This window comes from Pseudorasbora parva, chromosome 2 (genome assembly GCF_024679245.1).
Source record: "Pseudorasbora parva isolate DD20220531a chromosome 2, ASM2467924v1, whole genome shotgun sequence".
Lineage (NCBI taxonomy): Eukaryota > Metazoa > Chordata > Actinopteri > Cypriniformes > Gobionidae > Pseudorasbora > Pseudorasbora parva.
Window position 1 is genome coordinate 57,404,765 of NC_090173.1, and position 13,499 is coordinate 57,418,263.

Consider the following 13,499-nt stretch of genomic DNA (forward strand, 5'->3'; position numbering starts at 1 on the left):
CTTTTAACTTTGCTATTTGACATACAAATGGATTATGTTTTGGAATTAAGTTCTTGCTTATTTCTGAACATTTTCAGTGTGCCCAGTGCCAGTTCAGCAGACTGACCATCAAGCAGGAGCCCAAGTACATCCCAAAATGTGTATGAAAACTTGTCCACATGTATATGGAGTTTGAGACAGGTCTTTCTTGAGGTCACCGAATTTAAATGTATTTATTGGGCTATTTTAATTTTAAGGTGGATAAACCTCTGGAACTGTTGGGCATGGATTTGGTGGGAAAAGTCAACAGGACCAACCAGGGAAATTAATACATTTGTGTCCTTTTTGACTATTATACAAAATGGTCCGAGGCCTATGCCATCCCCAACAAATCGGCAGCAGTTGTGTCACGCTGCATCGTCAACTTTTTCTACAGGTTTGGGGCACCAAAGAGGATACTTACAGACCAAGGCACTGGCTGCGTTCGGAACCGCATACTTCCCTACTATATAGTATGGAAAAAGCAGTAGGCGAGCGAAAAGTATGTCCGAATCCTTAGTATTCATAAAAGAGTAGGCGAGAACTACCGGGGGGTTGGACTATCTCTCGCGAGATTCGGACGTACGTGTACTCAAGTTGCGTTCGAATATGCCTACTAACCTACAATATAGTAGGCGAAAACAGTACGTGAAAGGAGTAGTATGTTCGAAACCTCAGTAATCATAAAAGAGTAGGCGAGAAATCCCCGGATGGCCTACTGCGCTCCGCCCAGATTGTGAAGCGCTCATCGTCGGATACTTTTCTATCCCTGCCTTCCCATAAGGCCACAGGAAAGGAAACGTCATTAGCGAATATGACGGAGAAAGGCGACGCAGGTGTTTTCAAATGTGAGTATTACAAAACAAAATCACGGTTCCCTTGTGTTAAAATGCCATTTGTTGAGCTCCTGTAGAGTAAACTGTTTAATTATTGAAGGTGTATAGACGACAGACAGTAGAGTATAGTTGTAATTGTGCTGTAAAAACACGTTTTATTGTGTATAGCTAACGGGAGCGCCAGTAAGGTTAAAGGGTAACTAAACCCCTGTTCACAGCCTAACTCCGCCCTCTGGCAATATTTGAAAAATGCTGCAAAAGTGGGCAGAGCCCAGCGGAGACAGAGGGGACGAGACGAGGGCGGCGCTGAGCGGGGGCGTGCACCTGAGACCCGTAGTGACAACTTGTTTGACAGTTGTCAGACTCGCAAAGATTGATAGTGACTGGAGTGAGGACAGTAGTTTTGCAACAGAGCGGTCATCTAAAGTAGAGGACTTCTCTCCACCACCTTCACCTGAAGTGGAGGAGGGTGAAATGTCTGTAGACACAGAGTTTGTTGGCTCAAACTGCTTTAACTCCCGATGCATACGATGCTTTCATTCATTCATTCATTCATGCTAGCGAAGCAGCAGCGCAAGAGAGAATGAGATCACTAACTAATCTATGAACACTGAACAGCCATATCCTTATACTGAATGCCACTAAAAAAAATCACAGGACCAATAAGTTCAAACCTAATAGCCTATTACAACAGATTTCCTCATATTAAATATTCCTCATGCATTAAATAAAAGTTAGACTACATACGCCCGCAGTCTAGCACGTTACGGATTTGTTGTTCGTTACCACGGCAACCATTTGCGTGTCAGGGTTTGTCTGAAAGCGTCTGAGGTATGAAAATTATCTGTAGACATGACAGGTGGCAAAACTATCAGAAGAAAAGCTTAACATGTACTTACAACTGCATTATATATCTGTATTTTCTTAATTAGGATGTTGAAAGCAAGTGAAGAGAAAGTTTCATTCATAATGTTTCTACTTCATTTAACATGAGCGCTCATACTGGACTGAAGCCGTTCTCATCATGTGATCACGGAAAACATTTCTCAGGGCGTGGTGAGCTCGTGCCAGGGGCGTGGATAGTGAGCCGTTGGAAGTACAAACCTACGTAACGAAGTACCATAACGTCCAATAGGAAAATTCAACTGCAGTAGCCACCGTTCAACCTTAAGAGGGCAGCACTAAGACGTTTTTACACCATATATTATAGAATTTAAACACTTTAAACCCAACTGTCAAAACATTTACTCGACTCAATGAACAATAATAATAAAGCTCCATTCTTGCAGATCATTAACTAAAAAAAGTTGTTCTAGGGTTTAGTTACCCTTTAACACTATTCATGCATTCACACTAGAATGTTTATTCTAAAACATATACAGCTTAAATATTCTTATTAAATGTGTGACAGGAAAATCTTCAATGAGTAGGCCTATTGCAGATGAGCAATCACGACATTAAATAGACACCTGAGTCATGTCCTATATGTGTGCTGTTAATTCAGTGTTGTCAACACTGCTCACATAGCTAAATGTAAATAATGTAAATAAACAATTTTGCATAAAGTTACTTAGCATTAGTTATTATATTTTATTTGTCCATTAGTACTGTTGATAATTTGAGGAACATTTGCAGTGGATTTAAAGCCAGTTGATATACCAGCAACTACCTCAATGTGTAAATGTAGTATTGAGCACATAATCACAGAGGTAACGTGAATGTTGTCTGATGTTACAGGGACAGATGAGCACACACGTGTGCTTATCCAGTGGAGAGTGGCTCATGAAGCCCTCTTCACTGGGAAGCGGAATGCTGCCATCAAAGGCTTTGAGTGAGTATAATACAGAAATAGATTAAAAATGTATTTACATCTTATATATATATTATTGTAACTTCAAACATTCCAGTTATTACAGCTTTTCTGATTCTTTATGTCTGCATTTGCTACAGGGTTTTTGTGGTGGAGCAGGGCCTGCAAGGCAGCGTGACTGCAACATTTGTAAAAAAAAAAAAAGGGAAAACCTCAAACAAAAATATAAAGTAAGATTACATTTTTTCTTCTAAAACAGAAATCAAACGTCATTGTGCTGTTCAAATCACTACATTTGTATTATGTTTGTGCAATTTTTATAGGATCTGAAATGCCCGCAGAGTGGTGTCAGCACTGAGGATGGAGAGCCCACAGCAGCATCCTGGAAGTGGTATAGTGCCATGGATGAGGCAATTGGGGGCAGACCCTCGATCACTCCACCTGCCCTTGTTGCCTCATCTGGCCCGGATGTTGCTGTGGCCTCTTCATCCTCTTCATCCTCTTCATCCTCTGCAACGCCACAGCCAGCAAGAGGAAGAAAGCGGGCAACCGAAATTATGGAGTTAATTAGAGAGATGGAGGAGAGGGAAGCAGCGAGAGAGCAGGAAGTGAATGAGAGGGAGGAGAGACGATGGAGAGAAATGGAGGAGAAGGAAGAACGGCGAGAACGGGAGAGACAAGAGAGAGAGGAGAGACAAGAACGCGAACGAAGAGAGAGAGAAGACAGATGGCACCAGGAAGCAAGTGTGAGAGAACGGGAAGCAAGAGAGAGAGAAGAGAGGTGGCACCAGGAAGCAAGTGTAAGAGAGGAACGGAGAGAGAGGGAGACTAAAGAAAGAGATGAGCGATTTCTTCATCTTCTAGAAATAATTTCAAAAAAATAAGATCACATTAAAAAAAACAATTTTGACACTGAAGAATCTTTTGATCATTTACAAATTTGGAGTGTAATTTTTTTTTAAATAAATATGATTGAATTTATTATAAATACAAAGTTTATATATATAAATAAATAAATGTATGTATATACAGTATTATCTGAAAGTATCACCTAATTTACTGTGAATGGCTAGAAATTATTTTATATAGAATTAAAAAAAATGTTTATATATATTATTTTATTATTTTTCTTGGCATTCACAGTACCTTATGTATATCTGGTGATACTTTGAAATAGGAATATAAAAAAAATAGTGTAAATATTTATAAAGTGATGAATATATATATATATATATATATATATATATATATATATATATATATATATATATATATATATATATATATAATGTGTGTGTGTGTTAATGACCGTTGTAATGTAAACACCTACACACAAATTTTAAAATAGATTTTATTGCATGTGATCTGGCTTCTAAATGCACAGTGATATTCAGACAGGTCATGGAGGGCTTCAGTTCCAGCACAGCTGTTTGTCATTTGAGTAATCAGTTATTAATTGGTTTGATGGGATTGTTCAGGTGTGTTGAATTAGGAAGGAACCTCTGCTGGACATTGGCCCTCCATTAGTTAAGTTCAGAATGTTTACACAAACTACCTTCAGTTTTGCATTAAGATCAAAATAGATTAACAGTGAATAATAGGTTAGTTCACCCAAATAAACCAATTCATTATTTACTCACTTTTATGTTTTTTAACAAACATGACCAAAATCACCTTTTATGTTCAGGAAAAAAGGGGGATAGAACAACATGAAGCTGTGTAAATAACTGAATGTTATATGTTTGGGTTAATTAGCCCATTGAGTCCCTAAATATAAATTTTCTGAAATGTGAGCATTTAGATTATAGTAGTACCTTCAAGAATTAAGCAGCTTTATTGAGCATTTGTGGCTGAGGCACTTTCTAAAAAGGATTACTGACAACTAGTGATGGGCAGACCGAGGCTTCGTGAAGCACTGAAACAGTTGAAGCAAATGTGCCGAAGCTTCGAAACAACACCCGACACCCGTCACCATGACGCCATCTAGTGGACACTGGCGTGTATTGATCTGAAATAATCTTGACAGTGATCTACTACTAGCAAAACAAAACAAAAAACACGTTTTTAACATCTGTCTGACAACTACTTGGCTTTGTAACCTGTAGCCTCCTCATTGTAAATAACTTTAGTCTTTTGTTTTTGTTTTTTGTCTTGAAAAATTAAGATTATTAAAAAAATAGAATGTGTCATTTGTTACATGTATACATTTTTATTCAAAAATATGAATTGCTCTGCTGGTGAAGGATTTAGTCAACTTGTGTGTGTGTGTGTGTATATATATATATTTTCAGCCTTTGAAAAAATTCTCTCACAAGACGGGACACTTGTTGCTGGCATGCACAATTTTTTTTTTTTTTTGCAAGTACATACAAATGAGGGAAAATTACTGAAAATTAAGTTAATGGATCATGCATTCTGGGCTAATAAAATACACACTACACACATCTCACTTTATGTTGTGTTTCCAAATGGAAACGCTCCCACACCAGATGTAGTGTCTGTGACATCTCTTATGTGGAGCCTCCATATCTAGACTATCTATATATATATATCACTTAAGAATATCTTCTAAATCTATATATTCTATATTATATATCTATAAGTCTAACGTAGCCTATATGAATGTGTCACTAGCCTTTATCTATCCTAACTATCTGTCGCGGTCTATACCTATCAGTCAATATATCTCATTTAAATCTAGCTTAAATATAACTAACCAAAGTGCACAAATCTCACTTATATCACAAAATGTATTTTCTCAAAACCCATGAGGTGAAGATGGATTATCTTCACTTTTAAACTGTGGGGAATGAGGTTCATTCAGATGTGTGACTGTGTGGTTTGTTCCCGCCCCTTTTAATCAAAACAGTTTCGACAGGCGCACCTGATGAAACACTTCAGTGCTTCGTTTAGCGGTTGTCAAGTGACATGGGTGTGTCGAATCACAGCTCGGAGCAGCAATTCGAAACATCTGCGCTTCGGGATCTCGACACAGTGTCGAAACGTCAGGTTCGCGTCAGCCATCCCTACTGACAACATGAACTGTAAAATGTTTTATTATGTGTTTCACAGGTAATCGTGCTCATGGAGAGCTGGCACATTGATGTTTGGAGCGGACACAGCAGCAGCCAGATTGTCCCGCACATGTTCTCCCACTCTTGCTTCAAGGATGTGGGGTTCAGGGGGTCCGTCATCAAGGTCTTCCTCATCCTCTGCCTCAATGATGTCCCCATTGAGTAGAGCGAGATTGTGAAGAACAACGCAGCACGTGATCACTTCAGGCACAAAGGCAGGGCTCACCTCTAAGGCCTTGAAGAAAATGGAGCGCCAACGGGTCTTCATCATGCCAAAAGCTCGCTCTACTATGCTTCGTGCACGGGAGTGCTTGCTGTTGAAACGAGCCTGCACGGGGTTCTGCACAGGCTCTCTGTATGGGGTGATGAGACAGACGGGTGCACCCAGGCAAGGATAGCCACCATCACCAAGTATGCACTTGCCTGCAGGTGGATACAGGCTTCCAGTATACACAGGGCTGTTCCTCAGCACCCTGGCATCATGAACAGACCCAGGATACCCCACAAAGACATCAAGGAATTTCCCACAGTGATCAGTGATGGCCTGGAGTTGGATGGAATGAAATAACTTCCTGTTGAAGTAACAGTGGGAGTTATTTGCTAGAGGCTTTATTCGGACATGACAGCCATCTATGGCACCAACTGCTCTGCTGAAAGCTGGTGACCCAGCCAGCTGTGCAAATCCTGCTCCCACTGCCTCCAGGTCATCTCCGGTTGGAAAATAAATCACTCTCCTCAAAATTCCCATGATGGCCTTGCTCACTCTGTGCACAATGTCATGCACAGAGGTCTTGGGGATATCGAAGGTCTGTGACACCACCCTGTATGATGCTGCATGGGCCAGCCAGAAGAGGAACACAAGCACCTCGATGTCCCGCTCCCATCCATGGTCAGTTTCCAGTCTGACTGCAGCAATGAGGGACATGATGGATGGCAAAGACAGGCGAAGGTGTTGACGGTGGTCAGCTGCTTCATCAAAATAAAGCTGCAGAATTGGTACAGCTCGGTTGAGATGGCAGTAGGATGTGGTGTTCAGCACCTGCAAATGTGATAGTTTGTTAGAAAAATACATTTTAATAAAGTTGTTTCATGTTTTGAGTTTTGTTTATTTGTGATAGTTACTATTGTTCATTTAATTTATTAATGTCCTATTTTTGTCAGTACATAAAACTAGAATACAATAAAAACTATTAATTCATGCTTGACTGAAAATATGAATTCATATCAGCTGTTTTTGTCTAGTGTGTATCCATTCATAACTACAAAATTTTACAAAACAAATTACATTTTCTTTGTTGTACTGAAATAGACATTTGCAGTAAGAAAATGTCATACAATTAAGTACTGGTCATTTTACATTATTATAAATGTTGGGGCTGGTTAATTTACAACGCAATTCAACCTGGGGTAATTGAAATGAAGTAGTGATACTTACATTTTCCGAGGATAAAATCAACAATCTTCTCCGAAGGCGATATCTTCGAGCAGCTGCCCGACGTCTTTGTGCAGATATTTGTCTCGTTTGTGCTGACATTCCAACCATTGCAAAGGGATAAAAATCGCAGTAGGTAGGCTTATGGAGTTACTGATGCAATCAGGTGTTAGTGCACCTGACACTCATTTCTTTTATAGTTTCATAATTAAATGGTTTTATCTTTAACAATAATAATATTTAAAAAATACCATGGGTTTGCATACATTATTCACAGAGAAAAAAAAAGCACAATAACAAGGTTAAATATCTGAATAATTCATAATGCAATATATATTTGTTGAAGTGATGAGAAGTTAAATTTAACTAAAAAAGGAAAATATAAAGATTTAGCGATTTAGGCCACTTTTGCTTGTGGAGGAAATCTTTGGCATATAAAATAAAGAAATTAAAATGTTCAAGAGATCACAATTTTGGGTTTTCGCAAGGATAAAAAAGGACAAAACTGTCAGATTAGTAGGGTAAATATTTATTGCTTTTACTAAAATCACAAAATAAATGGGCAGAAATGTTTTATACAAAAAGAAAAAGTTTAAACCAATATAGATAGATGAATTATACTTGTCAAACCAATTGGTGCGCTTGTGTTATCGTCATGGGTCACATGATAACGTCAATATGGCGCATTAAGTGCGGATCGCATTCGTACTTAACGAGATTTGGATATATAGTACCTACTTTTTTTGCGCTCGTTAATTAAGTACTTATTGAAATTGAGTACCTACTCAATGAGTATGCGGTTCCGAACGCAGCCACTGAGTTTGTGAACCAGGTTTGTAGTTTGTTGAATGAACCAAATTAAGTATGCATGAGAAATGTCATGTTCATAAGATTTGTTGGATTATGATTTGCGCACATTTATGATTCTAATCAATTTAAATTAATTTTTAATATATGTTTTGCAAACAGATCAATGAAGAACTATGCACCTTCCTCAGTGTGGAGAGAAGCCTCTGTGCCCCATGCCATCCACAAACAAATGGGCTTGTGGTAAAATTAAATGGAACCATTCAGAGGTAAATCTTCATTAACAGGTTGCTTTGTGGGTGTGCGATATTCAAGGAAATATTGTTGTTTTTGTAACTGGTTACTCATAACTTTCAACTTATTTTGGTTCTGACTCTAGAGCCCTATGTAAACTAGTGGATACGAGGCCTGAAAAATGGGACGAGTACCTAGATGCGGTAATGTTTGGTCTTAGAACCAAGACACAGCTGACAACTAGGTACTCACCGTTTTTCTTAATGTCTGGCATGGAGGCAAGATATCCCTGTGAGGTTCCTGAGACATATGGGGTATATGCTATAATTGACATGTTCCATATTTATCATATAGTATAAATTAAAAGTTAATGAAATTATTTCAATGTTCAATATTGTTTCTGAAAAGATCAACAGCACAGTGGAATCTGTCATTGCAGAGGACACAATATCTAAGGCCATTTCTCTTAATGAGAAAATGGACAACATTGTAAAAAAAACGTTTAAAAAAAAACAGGACAGGACACAGAAGGTGGTAAATCAGGCACCATTCTCTGTAGGCCAGAAGGTCCTAAGAAAAAACATAAGGTCCCAGCAAAGGAAAGGGGCACGCTTGAGCGCAGCTGGTTGGGAATATAATGAAATAACTCATGTTGGGAAAGAAAGTGCCAAATTAAGGGATGAAAAAGGGAAGATATTCCCCAATATCAACACCGATCACCTCAAACCATTTAAAGAAGACACCCCCCGGAAACCCCACAGGGTAACACTTTACTTGAAGGGGTGTGCATAAGACTGACATGACACCTTCATAATCATGACATGACACGTGTCATGAATATGAAGGAGTTTTTATGCATGTTTATGACAACTGTCATTAAGTGTCATTCGCTTAATTATGTCATTTTTAATGCAATGATGACATTTTGGAGTTGTCTTTGTTATGACAACTTGACATAAACCAATACATTATAACCTGTCAGTGTCTTTGTCATGACAACTTGACATTACCAAGACAACATAACCTGTCATAAACATGACATAACAGATTATCAAATTTAAGAAACTTACTTAGCTTATAGGGTTAACCTTAAACTGTCATGTGGTTGGTTTTGATGTTGACTGAGGCCATTATAATGTCATAAAAAAAATTCAGTGGCACAAGTTTAATTTGTCATTAAAATGTAATTAGGTGTTAATACGCTGTCAAATAATTTTATAATATCAGCATCATTAATATTTTTCAGTTCATGTTTTATTTTATTTTTTAAGTTTCCTCCGCCAGCTTCAACAGAAGGTTAGATAATAGACAATTTCAAATGTCTTAAAAATATGAAAAGGAGTTCGAGAAATAAAATCAATCATTTAATTTTTAAGACCTGCTCTCTCACAGAACTGACTCTTAAAAACACAAGGCAAGAATTTATACACAGGTGACCAGCACCAATTAACGCAAAAAGGGGAAAACACGTACACAAATAATGGCCATTACACAAAATAAACATATATATATATATATATATATATATATATATATATATATATATATATATATATATATATATATATATATATATATATATATATATATATATATATATATATACACACACATCAACAAACACAGAAAAATAACACTTTGTCAAATGACTTCACTTTATAAATTATCTTCCGATGTATAAAAATAAGAGGAATAGTCTTTAGAGCCCCACCCCGGGGCTGAACAATGAATGGTTGCGACGAGAGCCTAGGCCGGAACATTATATATAGGGCCAACGTTTCCGACCGAACCCCTTTTGACGGTGCACACGGGACTCCGCCATAACCAGACAAACAAAGAAATGGTAAGAATAAACTCAAACTATTCGTTAAAGAGTGAGCGAAAGTTTAAATAAAGTATATTAAACCCAAAATAACGTTGTTGTGAATTGTTTTTACTTACCGCAGACTAAATTGACATTAAACACCTAAACAAACTAACCTGACTGAGGCTCTGCCAACAACTGTTACAGCGTACAAATAACCAGTGGTGCCACCATAGACATCATCATATAGGTGTATATGTCTATGCCACTCTATCATTTTGAGTTATATTAATAGTTTTTAATGACTCTGTACGATTTCCTCTATGATGCCATATTTCAGGTCAAGCTAAATATTCATGACACTGTTATAAAATAATTTGACAGAGTATTGACACTTAATGACATGTTAATGACAAATTCAACTTGTACCACTGTAGTTTAGGTCAAGAAATATATTCATGACAATGTTATGAAATAATTTGACACAGTATTGACACTTAATGACATGTTAATGACAAATTCAACTTGTACCACTGTAGTTTAGGTCAAGAAATATATTCATGACAATGTTATAAAATAATTTGACAGAGTATTGACACTTAATGACATGTAAATGACAAATTAAATTTATAAAAAAATCATGACATTATAATAGCCTAATGACAGGCAACGTCAAAACCAACCACATGACAGTTTAATAATAATAATAATAATAATAATAATAATAGATTTTATTTATAACGCACTTTTCATTCCGAAGAATCTCAAAGTGCAACAAAGGGAAAAAATAACAATACATGAATAACAAGTAAAAATTACATCTCAACATCATGCCGGACGCTGATGACGCTAGCCTGGTGTAAACTTCAGCCACCACGCAGTTCAAACCTGAGGGAGACCACCAGTGAGTAGCCGACACCCAGAAGAGAGAGCAGCCGCAGCGAGCAACATCAAATGTCCTTCAAACCAGAACCAACCGCAAATTCAAACAAAAACAGAAGAACAACGTCCTCTCAGTGGCTGCCAGCAATCAGCAACAGTCCCAATTGTAGCTCTGACTGTTAGACTAGTCACAAACATAAGAAAATAAAATAAAATTTAATTTAATAGTAAAGTTAACATGATTTGTGGGTGGAGAAGTGGCGAACAGACAACGCCAGCGTCCTCTCCCCCACGTTGCCTAGCAACTAATGTAATGTAAACCCAAAAATCTAAGTAGTTTCTTACATTTTATAATTAATCAGCTATGTCATTTCATGACTGTTTATGACAGGTTATGTTGTCTTGGTAATGTCAAGTTGTCATGACAAAGACACTGACAGGTTATGATGTATTGGTTTATGTCAAGTTGTCATAATAAAGACAACTCTGAAATGTCATCATTGCATTAAAAATGACATAATTAAGCGAATGACACTTAATGACAGTTGTTATAAACATGCATAAAAACTCCTTCATATTCATGACACGTGTCATGTCATGATTATGAAGGTGTCATGTCAGTCTTATGCACACCCCTTCAAGTAAAGTGTTACCCCCCACAGAATTACCCAAGAATCACAACATAAAAGATCACACAAAGAAACTGGACCATGCCATTCACTCCCACCTGTAGACCTCACCATCACTAAGTCACAAGAAAACCAGCCCCCACGATCACCTACATCCACACAATCTACCATTTCCTCTCCCCTGTCTCCACTGGACTGGTAAAAAAACTCAACACTGGAAATGCCACGTTCCTCACCTGTGTCCCACACCACTTCAGTTGTACCAGCTGACAACACAGACACTGTGCATAGCTGTAAGTGATGTAAAGTCAGATCTTAGAAAAGCTCCATATTAGTCTGAATTCTAATATATTTGTATGGTGGTAGGTGCAATGCTCTTTTTGGTTAACATCTGTAGATATCAAAAGTGCCTGGGCTGGAAACAACAGCTATGTACTGCTGTCCAGAGTGAGACCGTATAAATTATTTTATAAAGACTTGCAGCCATGACCGACATGTGGAAGAAAAAGTATCGACGGCTCAAGTTTTTCTGTAAATTTTATTTTATTTTGCATTTTATTATTGGTGTTAATATCCATCTTTGTTTGGAACTGTGTGAACATTCATTTGTGTTATTGGTACATAACTCAAGGCTTAGGGAGCAAGGTATATGCATCACATTTTCTTTCAGGTGGACCCAGCAAACTATGAGATAATAGTTGGCAGTGTGAACAAGGGCCACCACTGGTTCCTAGTTTTAAGTATTTGTGGTAGTGAATAGTTTTCCTGTTGATATTCTCCAATATTCCTGTTGTCGTCGTGTCCTGTATCTGGATATTTTTTGCATTTTATTTAGGCTGTATACCCATCTAAAAAAATCCATTTTGCTTGACTCAATGGGAGAGTCCAACATCAAGAAGAAAAGGTGTTTGGAGACAACAAGGTATTTTTGCACCACAGTCAGATGTAGTGTTATTGTGAAATGATGTATTCTTGAAAAAAGCTTGTATCTTGTTTGTAGAGCCCTGATGACAGAAAATGGCATTTCAGCTTCACAATGGGTGTGTGAAAGCCTGCCTCACCCACTTCAGAGTGATGTTATGTCATGTGGTGTATTCGCTTTAAAGCTGTTTTGTTTTTTGTTTTGTATTTTGTTTTTTTTAAATAGCAGAAAATAATGTTCATTAAAATGGTATGATACCTTGCAGTGGTTTTATTTTTGTGGTTACTTCCTTAACACATTCTGCAAAACACTGCAGTTGACTTCTCCAACAGGTCACAAGATGTAACCCAATACAGAATGGAGATTGTTTTATTTTTGCTCCCCCAATCTGGTATGGCTTTATAAGCTCTTGACTGTTATTGACCTATTCTTTTTGATGTGCATCACTTTCATTAGTGTTGTACTGTACCTCATAGATGACCTAAGTGATCTGTGACACTTGTGGGGAGGAAGAAATCTTTGAAGATGCAGAAGATGATGCAAAAGGGGGTGCAGATGATGATGCAAAAGATGCAGATGGAGATATCCAATGGGTAACTATAGCTGCATTTTTAGTTGGTGTTGCATACACTAAATAATAATAACAATAATATTTTTTCTTATGTTTTTACAGATTTCCCGTGACTACTGTGGGCTCTGGTTCCACATGGTGTGTGGGCAATCCATCTACAGAAGACAAATACAAATGTGCTTCTTGCAGTAAATAACTATTATGAAGCAATTGTTTTTGGAGTTTGTGTTTATTTTTCACTTTGGGTAAACCATTACACCTGAAAATCAGTGTCTGAAAACAAGCAGTATTAGCCTAGAAATCTAGATGCACCCAAGCGGCAGCAAATGTAATCTGCCCGCGAGTGTCGTCTAGCAACTCTCAATACCCTTCTGAGCTGTATTAAGACAAGATCCATAAGACAAGATCCCCCACAACCTTCACTCTTTGTGGGGATAATCGCCCTTTGCGGTGGCTAATAAGCAGTTCAATCTTCTTAGG

At 37.7% G+C, this 13,499-nt stretch overlaps 1 protein-coding gene across 1 annotated transcript; it reads right to left on the reverse strand.

The window, feature by feature from the left end:
* Positions 1 to 5,730: 5,730 nt before the first annotated feature.
* On the reverse strand, positions 5,731 to 7,490 carry LOC137049239 (uncharacterized). Its single transcript, XM_067427730.1, has one exon. It carries the CDS (start codon positions 6,808 to 6,810, stop codon positions 5,731 to 5,733), a length of 1,080 nt encoding a protein of 359 aa, XP_067283831.1. The 5' UTR covers positions 6,811 to 7,490.
* Positions 7,491 to 13,499: the final 6,009 nt, after the last annotated feature.

Excerpts from the sequence above, each read along its gene's own strand:
- LOC137049239 (XM_067427730.1), bottom strand. The coding sequence starts at position 6,810 with ATGTATTTTTCTAACAAACTATCACATTTGCAGGTGCTGAACACCACA.